The sequence below is a fragment of the Malaya genurostris genome, chromosome 2 (genome assembly GCF_030247185.1).
Source record: "Malaya genurostris strain Urasoe2022 chromosome 2, Malgen_1.1, whole genome shotgun sequence".
Lineage (NCBI taxonomy): Eukaryota > Metazoa > Arthropoda > Insecta > Diptera > Culicidae > Malaya > Malaya genurostris.
Window position 1 is genome coordinate 289,588,929 of NC_080571.1, and position 18,492 is coordinate 289,607,420.

An 18,492-nucleotide genomic window follows, 5' to 3' on the forward strand; every position below is an offset into this window, starting at 1 on the left:
ACTTTTTAGGATATTGTCACTTTTAATATATTGGCTGGAACGAAAACGAGTGACGACTGACTTATCGCCGTAGAATGTGAACATGTAGGAGTTTTTGTCTACAACGTAAGCAGTTTGTGCGAAAATTAAATCAATTGCACAAGTGTAAAATTCATAGCCTACATATATTCAGACGCAGATCCAAGTGACAGGTTAGTTGGATATTCATATACGACCTGTTTCGTCATAACTCCCACAACCGTCAAATGGAAACTGGCCACAAGTTTGACTGTCAATAATCAAAACATTTAACATCATTTGCTTTAATTACTTCTACTAACAGGTTTCGAATCGTAGTTCTTTTCATCAATTTCAACATCGATGAAAGCCGAAGGCATTTGCGCGGGCGAACCTTTGCCCAGCAGCAAAGCATAACAAATGGAAGCCCACGACAGTTTCGATTCCATCATGTTTCGTCTACAGTCTACAGTCTACCTTGCGATACAAGCACAGATGGTTAAACTCATACGCGACTGCGGCCCCGGACTTCCCGTTCAATGTCACTCCCTCCGCGACCAAACATCGAATGAAAACATTGAATGGCCCAACCGAGGCAGACACATAAATACTCACGTCTGTCGTGGCCAGATGACGATAGGACTGTGCGCGTGACGCGAAACCAGAAATCGCCAAATTCGAGAATGAATGAACTCGAACCCCTAGCCAGGGAACCCAGATCTGGCAGTACGGTCCCCGTTATGTTTTGGTGTGTCAGTCGGGGGGAAAAGGTAGCTAAGTTAGTTCCAATAAGGGTAAACTCTGATTAAACCTTTCTAGCGAGTATGGCCACGAACGGCAACCAACAACCGGTCGACCAAATTCATTTCCCTCGCAAAATTTCAACCGAGATAGCACCTCCGGCTTTGCCGTACTACTGCCGTCGTCGTGGGTTTTCATCCTTCTATATCAAACTCCCCTCAATTTGTGAGAGCGGTGTGTGTTGAGAAGATTATCCGCGAAGCAGGTGGGTAGGTAGAGGTTAGCCGCACGTATTTATGTGCTGTAGGAACTGACCGAGGCCTACACCGAGTCGAGTTGATGCCACCGAGTCGAGTCGAGTCCATTTTTGCGTGTGTCGTGTTGTGCTAAATGCACCGCTTCACAACTCACTTTGCTGGTATTTGTTACACAGTTTATCCGACCTAGCCGCAGCAGCATCAGCAGCAGCGGCACCCACCGAATCTCGTTTATTGACTGCACATTTATTAATGAAAGCGAGCTCATATTATGTAATAAAGCTCTTTTCGGTTTGTTCAAGTCTTGTCACAACTTAAGCTATTCGATGCGCAAATACAGATAAATGCAAACGCAAATAAGACAGATAAATGCAAACGCTTACCGGTTAGGAAATAACCGGACAGTTAGAAGTTACGAATCAATCGATTTTTTGAGGTCATATGCATAAGTGAATTAATTAGAGTACAATTTTTAATCAAATACGAGTTAAAACGGGAATAAAGACAAAGAAAATCAAATACAGAACCTAATTCTGTATTCTAAAGTCTGTCAACGTTAAAATTTGGACACCAAAATATAAGCATCGAAAACAAATTTATCCATAATTAAACAAAACCAATTATTGATTTCAGAATAATAGTTTTATACAGCAATTTCATGAGAAAGTGAAACCTACGATCTCTCAGAAATTAATTTCTTAAATTGGTCTTCAAAAGGTGAGTCAACTAAGTGCTCAGCTCTTCTTATTTCATTCTCCCCCGAGATTCTATGATAACATTTGGTCAATAGAACGGTGTCGTCATTTTCGTTAGTAGCAGAATGAGAGGGTGCGAATTGGTTTGTATGTAGTCACTCATTTGAAACGCAAAAAAAAAACATTAAAAATCATTCAAACTGGTCAACTACACTAGGGTCTTTTTTACGCGGATTTCCGAAGATACGCGGTCTTAAGTCCCAAAGTCGATTTCCACAAAACAAAATGCTTTTAGATTACAGCAGATCTGGACGATTCATGCATTTGCTGAAGTGCATTGACACCCCCTTAATGTGGTTTTAAATTGCCATTAATTTATCTAGACTTCTAGTCCACTTGTTTTGCTAAAAACCGTCTGTATTATTCCTTGCATTGTTCATACAGGGTCCGGCACTCGAAGTGTAACCAATTAAATAGGCCATGAATTCAGTTTGAAAAATTACTTTTACTTAATTCAAAGTACAAAATGTGTAAAAATAATACAAAATTCAGAATCAATTCACTTTTGCTCGATATGACCACCTTTTGCCTTGACTTGATGACTTGAGAGAGCGAAGGAGTTGTTTCGTTTGGCCGAAAGCGGTCAATTTCCGAACATTGTATTTTCTGACGAGAAAATTTTTCCAATTGAGCAATTCATGAACTCTCAAAACGATAGGGTTTACCTGACCGACCGTTCATACGAGAATTTGAGTCATCGATTGGCCACCAGGAGGCAGCACCCGCAACAGATAATGGTTTGGGCCGCTGTAACCGCAGATGGGCGCTCTCCAATCGTTTTCATCGAGCCTGGCGTCAAGGTAAATGCGACATATTATCGGGAAAGTATTCTGGAGGTTGCTTTGAAGCCGTGGGCAGACAAACATCTCGGTGGCAGACCATGGACGTTTCAGCAGGACTCGGCACCGTCTCACAAAGCTCGAGTGAACCAAGAATGGCTGAAAAACAACGTTCCGAACTTCATCACGTCCACACAATGGCTCTCGAATTCACCAGATGCGAATCCAATGGATTATTCTCTTTGGGCCATTTTGGAGAGCAAAGTCCGAACTAAAAGATACACCAGTCTCGAGGCGCTGAAAAAAGTTATTGTCCGCGAGTGGGCCAAAATACCTGCAAGACACAGTCGGCCAAACGAAGCAACTCCTTCGCTCTCTCAAGTCATCAAGTCAAGGCAAAAGGTGGTCATATCGAGCAAAAGTGGATTGATTCTGAATTTTGTATTATTTTTACACATTTTGTACTTTGAATTAAGTAAAAGGAATTTTCCAAACTGAATTTATGGCCTTTTTAATTGGTTACACTTCTAGTGCCGGACCCTGTAGATAAGCATTTTTCATCACATCCTTAAATAATTCGACGTATAAAGCAAGATACGTTTTCTGAGTAACGGTAACTGATTGAGTATAAACAAGGATGGCTTTCATCTTATCAAAGAACGCTCACCAGCAACTCTTCACACGATTGAATCAGTGCCATCAAAGAGAAACGGATATCATCGCAACAACAAAAACCTGGCATGGCTCATTTAACATAGACACCAATGTGAGAGCGAATTTCTCTCGATGACATTTCTGAGAATCAAAGGTTAGCACGCTGCTGTGGGGATCCTCTCTGAAGCAACAAACGGTCGCTTATTCTCGTTTCGTGATTCGATTTTATACAGGCAATTGATAATTGCGATAGAATCATTTTACTATTGCCGCTTATTCTAACTATGTGCATATAATCTTTGTATAAGTTGTATCTATGAAAATAGCTGTAAATGCTCTACACAAGAGTTTTGAAATATTGCAACCTAGTATGAGAATCATCAAGTTGAATCATCGATTCGATTTTCTGCGATAACTGTCAACTTGCGATTCTCTCTTGTGAAATTCCACACAGCAACGATTATTATCAGACTGTAAATTTTTTTAAGGGCCGTGAAATACTCAGAGTATGAAGTGGAGCGAAGAAATGTAGCAAAATTCTCTCGAGGTTCATGCATTGAGAGACTCGAGTTCTTGTAGCATCTTCTACCGGATTGAAAACGATATAAATAGCAATATAGCAGCTTCTGTCAAATTTTCGGCAAACACCAACACTGGGTAAAAAAATAACTATGTCTCAAGAGCGTAATTGGCTAATTCCGAAGACTGAAGGTTTGGATACAATGGGTGATAAATGAGACACAGGATGCAAACTAAAGTTTTGGTATGATCAGATAATGTTTATCATATATACAAAACTGAAGAAAATACATGATTTAATATACGAAAATACATTTATATACGTCTATCACTTATTATTTGAGAGGGACCGAAAGTCTTTATGGAATGTTTGAATCCATTTGATGTAAACATTGTATTTAGGCGGGGCTGGTCGATCGAAGGTGACCTCGCAACACGATTTGCTCTGTATACGAAATGGATCATCGGAATTCGATTGAGTTCACTCCTCCCCGAGTCCTGAACTAAAGCTACTAGCTTGAACTTGAGCTTGAGCGGCCACCCCTGGTTGCTACTTCGTTACTGATCGGGATCAGCTGATATTGTACAGAGAAATTCAGGAAGATCAAACTTGGGAATGACAAATCAACCTTCAATGTGCAATTTCTGATAACCCCAGAGTTCATTGATCGGTACCGGCGCTGGCCAGGTCCGGTTGTAGGTCCGCTTAGGAATAGGAAGGTATGTTATTCCAACACTTGTGGTTACTACAGGCCGTATATACTACTGAGCACTCCACAAGTGTTACGGGAAAAGGATATTTGTAAGTAGAAAATTTTATTTATTAAAAAATAAATGGTGTCAAAGGAACCCAGATCGACATAAAGACTGTCCCAGAAAGTATGGACGCAACCCAAAACCGCTGCCATTTCGCAATGGTTCTGAATCTGTCAATTTTTATGGCTGCGTCCTGTTGTTTACACTCTTCTCTAACCACTTGTGCAGTTGTTTATTCGTTTTCATTAGTTTGCTTCGAAATGTGTGGACTTTCAGCAGAACAACGTCGAAAAATTGTGTACAAATGGTGCACAGAACGCGGACTGTCACTGAGAAAGATAGCAAAAATTAAAAAGGAGTAAGTGAAAAAGCCGTGCGAAATGCAATCAGGAAGTTCGGTGAGGATAACACCTTTGAGGATAAACTCAGTTGGATAAACGTGTACTGAAGGCGTTCGAGCAAAAGAAGGAGGTTTCAGTTTGGGATGTGGCCAAAAAAGTGGGCACTTCGAAGTCAAATGTTCGTCATACTAAAGAACGTTTGAATCTTTGAATCTATAAAAAGCAGAAACAACCAAAACGTAGTCCGAAACAAGAAGCATCGATCAGGACGAAGGTTCGAAAGCTGTACAATACGATTCTTGCTGGAAATTTGAACTGCATAATCATGGACGACGAAACCTACGTGAAACTCGATTACAAATCCTTGCCGGAACCACAATATTATACGGTGCGAGAAAGGCAAGTGTTAAACCAGTCCGAGACATCGATTAAAGTCGAAAAATTTGATGAGAAAGCTATGGTCTGGCAAGCAATTTGTAGCTGCGGCAAGATTTCGAAACCCTTCATCACCACTGCTTCAATGAACAGCGAAATATACATCAAGGAATGTTTACAAAAACGTCTTCTACCCATGATTCGAAGCCACAAGGATCCTGTTGTCTTCTGGCCAGATCTTGCTTCTTGCCACTACTCGAAATCAACGGTAGAATGGTATACTACCAAAATTGTCACTTTCGTCCCAAAAGACATGAACCCACCAAATTTCCCACAACTTCGACCAATTGAGGAATTTTGGGCATTAACGAAGGCACATCTTAGGAAACATGTCTCGGTAGACGAAACCATTCAACAGTTCGAAAAAGATTGGAAAAAAGTGTCAAAACTTGTCGACAAGAAGTCTGTACGGAATTTAATGAGGAACGTTCGCAAGAAGGTACGCCAGCTAGTCTACAATGGCTAAGTAGCAAATGTTGAGAATAATATTGACACTTGTGAATTATTTACAGCGAAATCAAAGTGCGTCCATACTTTCTGGGACAGTCTTAAACACTTTTAATTAATTAACACAATAGCTAACAGTGAATGAACATTCTGAAAAACTTCAAAATTCTACCCGTCAAATTATATAAGGATGATATGAAAAATGCTAATTTATGAATTGCAAGGAATGCTGCAAACGGTTTTCATGAAAACAAGTTGACAGTTTACAGTCGCATTGAAGGTTGAAATACACTCCAGCAATAGGACGTCAAGGTGAAATATTTAACCTATTTGAGGGATTTTCAATAAATTTCGCGTTTCGAATGAATTATTAGTTATAAACTAATCCTCACCCTCTCATTCTGCTACTAATGCAGAAGGCGATAGCACCGTTCTATTGACCAAATGTCATCTCAGACACACGGAGAGGCACGAGATAGGAACTTGTGAGCACTCAGAACTTAAAAAAGCTAGATCTTTCCATACAAATATGAAAATATTTAAAAAATGCATTTTTTGTGTTTTGTGTTTTGTGTTTCAAAACGTTGATTGTTACACTGTTATAACGGTTTACATGGTTTATGCATTGAGGGCGCTACATGTTTTTGTTATATGTTTTTGAAAATTTACTTTTTTGTATAGAATCGAAAATTACCAAAGATAAATTTTATGTTATTTTTGAAACTTTTTAGTCAAAAAAGACTACAAGACTGGAAATTTTCAGTCGGTTTTTCTCTTTCAATCTCTAGGCAGTCGGTTACCGAGAGATAAATATGGAGTTATTTTAACTGAAGGCCAATTAGCTCTAAGCTGAGGTGCTATGATAATGATAAAATAAGACTATAGTAAGCTTACTTGAATTTATATGTGAATGTTTTCGAATGTATAGATTCTTTCGAACAACTAACGCTCTAGTTTTGTGATCCTCAGTTTGTCCCACAGTGAAACTGTATGCTCTGTAGCTACTATCATCCAAACAGTTCACAGACAAATCATGAACTTATCTTGTCCTGCCCAGACAGTTCAACTATTTCAACTAAAATAAGACTGCCAAGACATCTGAATCATAAAAAATAGTAAGAAAATGTGTGTGCTAAATCAATAAAATTACGCGCATTATTCTAGTGGAACAATCGGAATAGAGACGAGGGACGCAGACAAATTGGGCTCAGCATCATCCAGACGACTTAGAACATGCATTAGAAATCATTAATTCATAATTTAATTTAAGTTAATGAAAGAAGCATGTGAAACAAAGAAAACTACACACAACTAAGTGAAACACTTTCAATGAAAGCAACACTATCGAATCACATGGGAATAAGCGATCAGAAACTCGTATGAATTGAGCTCACAACAATCTAGAGTGTTGAAGAACGAGGAATAACATGGAAGAAGAAAAAAATTCCAGATTCGATTAATCTTAAAAGTTTGAGAGAATAGATAAGAGGACATTCTTGCTAAATTTGTAGTTAAAGATATGAATGATTGTTGTTGAAAATATAAATATGTAATAAATTGAGCATGAGTATGGAATCATAAAGACAACTACACTTATCATGCATACAAACTACTAGGTGTCCATTTGGATGACATGGTCCACAAGATTTTAAACTCTCCAAAAACGTTTAATTTGCATCTTTAGTAAGAGAAGAATTAAAGTTAATAGCATATCAACTTATTCTTATTCAGTGATTCCCTATAATTATGATCCTCCTTCGCGAACAATTCATTGGTCAATCGGCTCTAATGGACACCATCCAAAGACCAAGGAACATAGAAAAACACCTGAGGCGGACGGGACTGCTATTGGTATTGAATCCTTTCGGACGGTATAATTCTCCGGGCGTGGGTTCGAAGGAGGCGTACCTGGTAGGGAAACATCGTCGGTGAATACACCGTCCACTAATTGATCTCACCGAAGCCCATTCATAGCAATGCAACACTCATCACTCTCTAAACACTGGCTTCTTCCTTCTTGTGGAAAGGGTTGTAATCAATAGAATATGATTTGATGACCGGTAACATGAATTCTAACTGACAAGTTTCACGAAACATTATTTAATCGATGATCCGTTTATGTTAAATTCATTATACGTCGTGGATTTACTTAAGAAACCTTGCAATAGCAAAGTATTTTTTAAGTTCACAAACTATCGTGCGATATTCCCAATACAAGATACAGTTCCATTCCGAGAGACCAGAAATTTTCAAAAACGAAAAATTTGACTTCGCTAATTTTTTGATATGTTATGTAAAAGGGTCTGAATTTCACACAAAAAACAAGTATGAAAATATGTGGCGTTCTCCATCTAAAAACCATTAAGCTATGAAACAATCAGCGCTTTCAAACATAAAAATTCAATTTGGTTATGTTTTCATATTTTTTCCAGTAAAGTACTTTTCTACTCAGCATAAGCACTTAGCAACGCCCCCGGTTTGAGCAAACCTGATGCAAAAAACCTGGTTCAAAACTGACTCTATTTTTAATGCAACAACGTTGAAACTAGTTTCGAAACTAGCTTCAAACAAACGATTAGACAGAATTTAGTGTGGAAACATAGTTCTACAAAACATACAATCAATCAAACTTAACTTGTCAAAATATTACATTCCTACAGAATTTAACAGACTCTGAGTGTAATTTGCAGTCGGCTACCAAGTGCCGCTGTATGAGTTTATATGTATGAATTATTCATCATGAAGATATGTGCTTCTGTGGCTCAGTCGATTAACTGACATACTTTGTGATCTAATGTTTCTCGGTTCAAGTCGCGCTGTTGCTATCGATTATTTGTTTTTTTTTATTTCATTCGATTTTACATGTTCTTGAATATGAATTTGTGTGAAATACGACGCTCTTGCATCTTGAAAGATGTAAAATCACAAGATTTTGTCGATCTGTGTGGGTAGCAATACCGCAGAAAAAACAGTTCGAAAATTGTCCAATACTACTGCTGTAGCGACGCGAAAACTCGAAGCGATTGCACCTATTTTCATCTCACCCTTAGGGTTAATCTATCGCACAGAGACAGCAGATTTCACTCTAACTAACAGTTTTTGTATTTGAGACGACTACTGGAGTACCATACCATTCCAGGACGAATTTCACCATTTTTCATTTTTTTAGTTTCTAACAATTCGAACCAAATTTATCACTGAAAAAATATTGTTTTTTTTTTCTTATCCATTTGTCGAGAGCATGTTACATTGTTACACTTCCAACCTTTTTAAATTTTAGTATCTAAGTAAGATCGCGTACCGATGAATTCGGATTTTGTTGCCGATTGTTCCAATTGATTCGGAGTCATTTTACTGAACGTAACAAGAATATAAACATGTCATACCATGCATGAAGTGTAGAGTTTCAGCATCCATATAACAAACATTTCAGCGATCCATCAAATAATTCAAAATCTACAGTGAAAGAAAAGTATCCGGATTTAAACCTGGACAGGCTCTATTTCATATCCGGTAGATCACACCAGCTTAAGCCCGTCGTCCGTATTTGAGAAACGTTATTTGCATGAATAGCACATGAACTTCATATACATATTTCCTGTGTCAAATAATAAGAATACTTCCGAATGTATGGAGCAAGAATCAATAGATTCTTGTACAACAGAAATATCTCACTATCAATTCCATGAAAATGTAGTATTTGAATCTGAATTAACGAAAAACGGTGCTGTCAGTTTTGATAAATCATTGTAAGTTGCATTTCAGGGCTTGTTGGCTATTTCTTATCATATTTTCGGAGCCAATTATCGAGATCCAATGTAATCAATGAGACTTCGGTGGCTTCCTCAACATTGATGAAATGTATTACTTAAGTAAGGTAAATTTTACTCAGACATAGCGGTTCAAGTCGAACAGCTGAGTTACTCTGGCTGCTCAATTTGTGCTCCCTTAGCGTTGATGAGCGACAAGCAAAACAAATTGTATCAACTGTAGCACTTCTATTGTCTACCATGTGACAGAACGATCTTTGATATGAATCTGTGCAGGATAAAATGTGTTACATACAGTCCCCTTAGAGATCGAACTTCTGAAAGCTCCACGATAAATCGGTTAATTCGAAACATCTTTGAGAAGTTTAAAATTTCATCTCAGGTTAAAAAAATTTCACTATTTCTAGAATCTTTTTAAAAAACACGCCTCAAAAATGTTCAGTGTATTCAGCTATTAAGCAGTACATACAAACTGGAAGTCCGTGATTTGGATATTAAAAAGAAATATTGTTTTCAATTCACTTTTTGCCAACAGATAAGTGAGAACCAATTTACAAAATTTCTTTCTCTTTCTACCGATTTTCTTAATCGTTTCAGTAAGCATTTTAGTGAACATTAAAAAAGAAATCTTAACCCAGTCAATAACGGAATACCATTTTCGTGAGTAGGTTTCGTAGAAAGCGATTGTCTTATCCAACTTTTTTGCTGGTCTTCAAAAAGTCCGCAATTTAAAAAAGATCCGATGAGTTCATATATAAAGTGCTGTCAAAATATTAAGTTATAAATTTTCATACACCTACCTGTTGTTAATTTTCGTACGGTTATTGTTTACGTTCCAGATTTCGTGCTGTGTCAGAATAAATTAACTTGATATCGCTTCGATCAGAGCTCATTGAATTAGAGATGAATGAGTTAGCTTGAGCGTAATCCACCTCCCACACTACTATTCGAGACAAACGCAAAAAAGCAAAATTGAATACTTTTATTTTCAGACACACAAAACACAATCGCGTAACAGAACTTCTAATCGATTTTCTTCAACTCACACACTTTATCAATCATATTTTGCGACAAAAAAAGAATTGCACAAAGTGAATCCACGAATAAACCCTAGTAAGATAAACAAAATTGAACATGTGTATGAATATGTATGAACGAATTTGGTTACGAGCACTCAATCGAAGACGACCTCAATGCAGTCAGCTGCTTAAGGTACTGTTGCGGTTTAGGCCTCTCGGTAGGTAAACTTGTATTCGGCACGTCTATTTTGCAATCCCAGTAGAACCTGGTCAATGCCGAGAGAATCACAATCGCCAGCACGATTAGCAACCGTCACCGAACCACCCGCGCACACGGAATCAACTATCCACAAAATTATATTTTGCTCGGTACACCGATCACAGCAATCGATTTTCGCATGTTTCCATTTTCTTTTCTTGTATTCCACCATTCATGACGGGCAAGCAAACTGCTAACCGGAACGCATTCGATTTTCGCAGTAGGAAAAAATTCAAATAAAAGGAAATCCACCGAAACTGCAACCCAAAAATTGCACTCGCCGAAGAAACTGTACCAATTTCGCGACGGCTCCACAACACAACCGCAGACGAAGTAATTATTTAGCAATTTTTCACTGCTTGAAGCAAAAATCAATTTTCATAAGCTAAGCCAAAAAAAAGCGACGATCGCCACACACTCGTCAACAAAACGAACCATCGAACGCGAATGTTTTCAATTGACTGACTAGCCGACCGAAGCAAACGTACCGAACGAACGGTTCACCTGCAGCGCACCAAAAGCACAAGAAACAACACAGCACAAGCCGAAAACAAAAGCATATTCTGCGTTGGTGTTTGTGCAAGGATGCAACGAAAATGCACTGATGTTTTCGTTTGGATTTGGAGAAACAAAACTGGCTGCGTTTTTATGACTGTTAAATGACAGCTTACAGTACGCCTGCATGTTATACCGCTGACAGACATGTGATTTCCGTACAATGATTTCTGTACATGCCCCGTTTACACTTCTGCTGGCTGCCAGTATGCTGGCACCAGCTACTGACAAACCAGCTGCTGGCAACGTTTACATTGTTGCTGGCAAACCAGCAAATCGCAACTGCTCACTGCTGGACTCACAATATTTCAAAATGGCTTCAAATGAAGATTTTTTCGAAAGTGCTATGAACATTACGTGTGATATGGTTGAGGAGGAGCTTTTAAAACTCATATCAAAACACAAAAATAAGAAAAAAAGGAGCATCTGGGTTAGACAGTGGATCGCTCGCCGAAATCTTCTGGGTTTGAGTAGTAATTTTCTTGTAGAAACCAAAAACGAAGATCCAGCAGCATTCAGAAATTTTGTCCGAATGGAACCTGCTAAATTTGACGAATTATTGAGGTTGATCGAGCGAAGAATAACTAAATCTGATACATTTTTTCGTGAAGCCATTCCACCCAAAACAAAACTTGAGGTTGTGTTAGCGTACTTAGCTACTGGATGTAGTTTTGGAACATTAGAAGCATGCTTCCGGGTACCAAAACCTACAATATCTGGATTTATGATACCGGTTCTCCAAGCTATCTCGCATTGCTTACGAGAATATATTCAGGTATTATCATGGCTTGTCACACAATTATTTTGAATCTTACTTTCGACAATTTCATACTGCTGGATAAATAATAATGATGCATAATAGAGAAAACAGAATCAGTTTAATTCGCATATATAACAAATCGATAATTAATTGAGAATTACCTTTAGTTATACAAAATTCGTACGTGTGAATATTGACATTTTCGTTTTCAATGAAAATTTACTCACTATTGTCTATACACTTATCAATTTTTTAACTGAATTATAATAAAATTAAAGATGCCAACATCGGAGAAGCAATGAGAAGACATTGCGAATGGATTCGCTGTCAAATGGAACTTTCCTGGATGCGTTGGAGCCATGGATGGAAAAAACATTCGGATCCAGTGTCCTCCGTGTAGCAAAAGCGATTTTTATAACTACAAAGGCTATTTTAGTCGATAGTAGTTACCGCTTTATATACGTCGACATCGGGAAAAACGGTCGAGTAAACGATGCGTCTATATTCCGAGAATTTAACTTGAAAACAGGTATACTGAACGGTACAATAAATTTTCCCGATTGGGGAGTTATAGTAGGGGATGACGCTTTTCCCCTTACTAGCTACTTAATGAAACCATATTCTCATCATGGAAGTTTATCAAATGATGAGATTATATTCAACTACCGATTATCACGTGCACGACGAGTGTCGGAAAATGCCTTTGGAATCTTAGCGTCGCGATTCAGGATTTTCACACGCCCAATCGATTTGATTCCTGAGAAAATTGATGAAATCGTTAAAGCAGCTTGTACCTTGCACAGCTGGTTACGAACAACGAGCGCTTTGACATACTTTTCAAATGGCTGTGTTGATCAAGAAAATTTGGAAACAGGAGAAGTTATTCAAGGTATGGTAGCAATCTGTATAAAAATACACCAAATGACAGTACATTATATCTGCAGGTACATGGCGAAACGAAATTTTGCAACTAAAATCTATGCACTCCTGTAATGCTGAAAACTATAGCATGCAGGCAGGGAAAATACGAAACTCGTATAAAACCTATTTTATGGAGTCTGGTGCAGTGGACTGGCAGTGGAAGCATATAGCATCGAAGAAAAACGATAAATGAAGTATAACATTTATTACACGTTACAGAAACATTTTTTGTACAGAAGGAAACATGAAGTATAGTTTTATGGAAATAAACCGACGTGTGAAGCGGTTTAATTTACTCGTATGTTTAAATGGATTTTTACTCTAATATACATCTTTTTTCGGAAGCATTAATTTAGAACAACCGTTTATATTTGACCAAGAGCCTGCATTCTGCTTCGTAAACCAAATATGTTATTCCACTTCAGTTTCCCTGGAAAGTGAGATACATCACCTAAAAGGGAATATTTTATTAAGTAAGAATTTTTATTTTCAACTGTACTCATTACCTGTGAAAGTGTATCATTAAATCCTTCTGTGTTCGACCGTTTTGCTTCATAAACTGAAGTACCCGATCTTCCGTGGTCAATTTGTTCTTCTGCACAAATTGATCCGTCCATTTCGCAAGACACTAAGTCTGTTATAAAGCTGGCATCCATTTCATTAGTGAAAGAAAATGATGAATCATCGTCATGTATTTCCTCGGAAGTGTTCTCTACCTGTAACACTTCAGTGCGAATTAAACCTGAAGTTTGCTCTTTCATATTCGTGTACGGATCGAGATTGGGTGGGTTACAACTGATAGATTGTGATAGCAGCGAGCTTTCACAATTAGCTCTTTCACGTTCGTACTTAATCCTTTCTTCGCTAACCATCCTTTGTATTCGATCTTGCAAAACGTATGCGTTTAGCTTAGGCATGTTTCTTAACTGAAATGCAATAGTTTGCCCAAAATGATGAAATTCGTCTGACACAGTTGACGCTTTTCTTATTTCTTCCAGCTTTATTATGGCCGACTGAATATGATTCGGTACATTTTCTTGATGTGTTCTCATTTTTTTTGGAACTCGTGCCGGCTCGAATGTCAATTTATCCTGTGCATCCTCGGATGATGGAGCTCTTTCATATGTACACTCGTTAGATATTTTATTTTCAAGGAACTGCAAATATGTAAAATGAAAATTAAGTTTAAGCTGAACTGCATGCACTTACGTCATCAACAGAACTCGACTCCTTCAGACCTGAACACACATCCTACAATGGTTCGGAAAGCATAAATTCATTAAAACACAATGAACTACGTTAATCCACTTTACACTAGATTGCTTACCAAATTGTTACTGGATTTCCGAGGGTTACATTTCGACAAAAAAGCATCGGCAACAGCAAACCAGTAGAGCCTGGGTTCGTGAACATCGTCAATTCCGGCACCAGATTTTTTCGATTTGTTTATTCGTATTTTCTCAGACGTATACGTGTCACGCATTGATTTAATTTTTTTGGTGACTTCTTCAGTGGAATCAAAGTTCATTTCTAGCATAATATCTTTGTATGCTCTTTGGCGTTCAATTTTGTTTTTATACAACGGATTTCTGAAATCCCATAAACATTCATGCGATCGATATAATTCTATTAACTGTCCGAAGTCGTCAATACTTTTTCGAGTTTTCTTCCGAACAATATCTTTTGTTCCGTTTTGAATTTCACTTGACATCTTGTTTACCTTTTTCGCGATCTGCAGCACAATTTTCACTTTCGGCCATATTGTTTTTTCTTGCCAGTATGATTTGCCAGCATTGAATTTAGAAAGATCAAAATTTTTCATGCTGGCAACAACCAGCAGCTGGCAAGTGTTTACATTATGCTGGTAGAGTGCTGGTGCCAGTATACTGGCACCAGCATGCTGGCAGCCAGCAGAAGTGTAAACGCCACATTACACTTCTGCTGGCTGCCAGCATGCTGGTGTCAGTGTACTGCCCTCTGAGGAAAAAAACGTTCAACGATGGTCCTTCGTTGGTCTAATACTTTGGATCATTGGACCACAGTTGAACGTTTTTTCCTAAGAGGGCAGTACAATGACGCCAGCATGCTGGCAGCCAGCAGAAGTGTAAACGGGGCAACAACGTTGTACGCGTACAACGATGAGGTGACAGACATGTTTTGCGCACAGAATGAATGTACTGTGAAACGAAAAAACTCAAAATTTAGCTTAATTTCCCAGCTCCGATGATCGATAATATAGAAACCAAAAATTTTTGTGGATTGAAGATTATTACTAGCAACTAATTTATGACAGATATAATCTTGTCTCTCTGTCTTAGCTATTAAACTATTTGTGTGTGAGTGTTCATTAGATGACAGTATCACTCATATCAAATTTAATGATTTTAAGGTACATTTTTGACACGTTTGTTCTGGGATACAGGACTTTTTCCTTCATTGTTTAAATGTTAGAGAAAATTAGATGTTCATAATTTTGATGTTCTACCGTAAAATTCACTGATAAAAAATAAAAACAAATATAAATATAGAATGGAGGAAATATGAAAGGCTTTTAGAACTAATTTTCGGAACACGAGCACTATTTGTTTTGCAACGACGCTGATTTCTACCAAAATGGTGATGAATCACTAAATTTTGTTTGTAAATCTTACCGACTTTTGCTAAATCCGCATAAATTTCACGGTGTTCAGTCATAATTCCTTTTTTCACCCGCATATTCACGTTAAAAATAAGAGCGCATAAACTATTAAGATTGAGTCTCAAAATAGTAAATAAATTATATTATAAAGATATTATTAGTATGTAACCATCAGAAACGGCATGGCACACACATATTTCAGAAAAATCCGGTCAACGTAACAGTTTATTCATCACGAAATTTTCATAAAAAAGATTATGTTCATCATAAAACTGAATTTAAAACCTTCTTGAATTTTAAATCATTCCGAAATAGATTTGACATAGGTTTGATGCTATTATATAATAGCAAAGTGCTTCAGAAATCTTATGAAAAACGGTCTACTACACTGGAATATAATCTGATAATGGTTTTATTAGGATTTTGAGAAGTTTAAAGTTGTTATGCTATATTTATGAAGTAACACTGTAAACTATTACAAGTATTTCTTAAATTGAATGTGTAACTTGGTACGTGTTCTGCTTCCATTTACTCACACTGAAAGACATGATTCGCTGTTCTCTCTATTCATACCCAAAATAAGACTCTTTCTAAACAATTTAAAAACAAGTTTTCTTTCCATCGAACGGCATTCAACCCAATGACACAAGACGAAGTAATAAGAAGATTTAGAGTTTCCAGAAGTGAATATAGGGGACCAATGTTATAAATGGAATTTCGATAGGTCATCAATAAACAGGATGTTTACACAATTGGTTTATTCATGTATTGGATATTTATCGTTTATTATTACCACATGTGCAATTAAAATATGAATCATTATGTTTTTAAATCCATTTCAACAATAAATTTACTTGTCATTGAATAGAAAGCAATTACTCAATAGTGCTGATTTTGTGAACAAATATGAATAAATTGTTTTCCATATTTGTATTTCAAAACTTCACCAAATTGATGAATATTTCTTGGTTTGACTGCTTTTTGAAAATATGCTACAAAGTATATAAGTTTTATGCTGCCGAGATTTTTTTAAATATGACGATGGTTGTTTATTATTTGATGCTCAGAAGAATTTGTTTCATGAGTTCACCATCGCTCGCCAATGGCGCTGGTAGCAGTAAACAGTGATGTGATTTTGCGCAGTACAACGATGAATGACCGTAGTACGGAAATCACCCTTGTATCATGATGCTCGCGTGATACCACCGTGATTCAGGGTGACAGACATGTGATTTCATGGTGTACAGTGATACCGGTATCACATGTCTGTCATAAGCATTATATGTAATTCCAGTACCGGAACCCGAGAACCGGTATAATCTAAGTTGGTTCATACGGCTACCAACTAACATGACGTACAAACTCAACTAGTTTTGATGTGGAACACATCTTTATTTTCTATATAGGGGTGCAAATTAGAAACTCAAGAAAAAATACAAGTAGAAATGTGGTCAGGTTTTAAACACTTACAGCTCAGTATAATTTGTATCAATTAATATTATTTCATTATTTGATTGAAAATATTTCTAGGATTCGATTTGAATGTATCAAGCCACGCATTTTCAATTATAAATGATTGAAATTTTGCTTAGTATCGAGCAATATCCTATTTTGTCTGCTAAAAATCTCCGGCATATCGGATTTTCCCTGCCATAGACGACGGTTTTGAAGGAGTAAGCGATATGTCAAAGGGAAAGCATCGCTCTGATTGGTCAAAGCGAAGCTGTTGGAAGCACGCGAACCTACTATAAATAGAAGCAAAATTATAGCTAACGTTTGAGTCCTACTCGTAGGACCATGCCTAGAGGTAGGTTGTTGCTAGACAGCAAGACAAAAAGTGCCATAAAACGAGTTGAAGCTTTAATTGGTATGCTCTGATCTTGTGTCATGCCAGCTCGGATGTAATTCCATGTAATTTCGTTTCGCCTGAGAAATTGACATCTACCCCAGGGTAAATTTTGAGTGCTTAAGAATAATTTCTAATTTATATAAGATGAACTCGATTGATATTGAGAAAAAGTTTATCGCTTCAACCGAAATCGCAGAATGGTAGAGAAACTTAACGCTATAAAAAACTGTTTGCATACAAAATTTGAACACAAGCTTGACGAAGAGAAGCTTTAATATCAAAATCGTATCACAAGTATGAACAAAGATATAATTGCATACATTTGGGGTATTGGTGTAATTTCGTCGGCTATGAAATAAACAATGTTCGGTGTTGGTTCCTAATCAAGATCAATCTAGACAGACTCTCGTGCAATTGCGGGTTCAAAAGTGCGACGACTGATTGAACTATTTAATTGTAGATCATTACAAATTTGGTTGCCTTGTTCCACATCAATGGCTCGAACAACCCCATGAGACTGATCCTTGCATTTTTCATTCAAATTTTGAAGAATTTATAAAATTTTGCCATCGTATTCCACACGACGATTTAAATTTTCGTTGTATCCGAAAATATGCAGTAAATTTGGTAGGACCATAAGACTTTTCATTTGACCCTAAGATTGGGAATAACGTTTTTGAGTCCAGTTTACAACATTTTTTTGCGGTTTTTGTTTTGCCAGTTTAAGTAAAGGTGTATAATATTTACTTTATCCTACAACTCCGGAACCGGAAGTCGGATCCGGATGAATTTCAGGAATTTCAAATGTTGTAATATGTTTGTATAACCCTTTCGCAATAGGTAATGTAATGTGATAAGCTTCAAATTGATGCAACATGGGTTACTTAACATCGATTAAATCCATAGAGTTTGTTAGGTGGGCCAAAATATATAACGTGGACAAAATACCTCTGTTACCCTAATAATTATATGATTAAAATCCAATAATTTTCAATCTCAATTTTCTGTAGTTTTATTGAAGAAATAACCCAATTACAAAA

At 37.2% G+C, this 18,492-nt stretch overlaps 2 protein-coding genes across 15 annotated transcripts in view; both read right to left on the minus strand.

Moving 5' to 3' along the window:
* The window catches only part of LOC131430508 (kinesin-like protein KIF21A), a 140,174-nt gene extending 128,977 nt beyond the window's left edge, over positions 1 to 11,197 (minus strand). For 6 of the 14 annotated variants that reach the window (XM_058595554.1, XM_058595551.1, XM_058595553.1 and 3 more), the window contains exon 1: positions 10,252 to 11,196. The gene's annotated coding sequence lies outside the window, so the exon portion shown is untranslated. Of the gene's footprint in view, positions 1 to 10,251 lie in introns of all 14 variants that reach the window. The other 8 variants (XM_058595555.1, XM_058595556.1, XM_058595558.1 and 5 more) reach the window with 6 other exon arrangements.
* Positions 11,198 to 13,155: 1,958 nt separating this feature from the next.
* On the minus strand, positions 13,156 to 14,827 carry LOC131430510 (uncharacterized). The gene is made up of 4 exons (XM_058595559.1): positions 14,293 to 14,827; positions 14,175 to 14,216; positions 13,472 to 14,122; positions 13,156 to 13,416 (listed from the first exon to the last, which is right to left on the minus strand). Exons 1-4 carry the CDS (start codon positions 14,785 to 14,787, stop codon positions 13,387 to 13,389), a joined length of 1,218 nt encoding a protein of 405 aa, XP_058451542.1. The 5' UTR covers positions 14,788 to 14,827; the 3' UTR covers positions 13,156 to 13,386.
* Between the last annotated feature and the right edge of the window lie 3,665 nt (positions 14,828 to 18,492).

Excerpts from the sequence above, each read along its gene's own strand:
- LOC131430510 (XM_058595559.1), bottom strand. The coding sequence starts at position 14,787 with ATGAAAAATTTTGATCTTTCTAAATTCAATGCTGGCAAATCATACTGG. Across the intron at positions 14,123-14,174 it reads AGTCGAGTTCTGTTGATGAC|TTCCTTGAAAATAAAATATC; the intron begins GTAAGTGCATGC and ends ACATATTTGCAG. Across the intron at positions 13,417-13,471 it reads TTAATGATACACTTTCACAG|GTGATGTATCTCACTTTCCA; the intron begins GTAATGAGTACA and ends ATTCCCTTTTAG.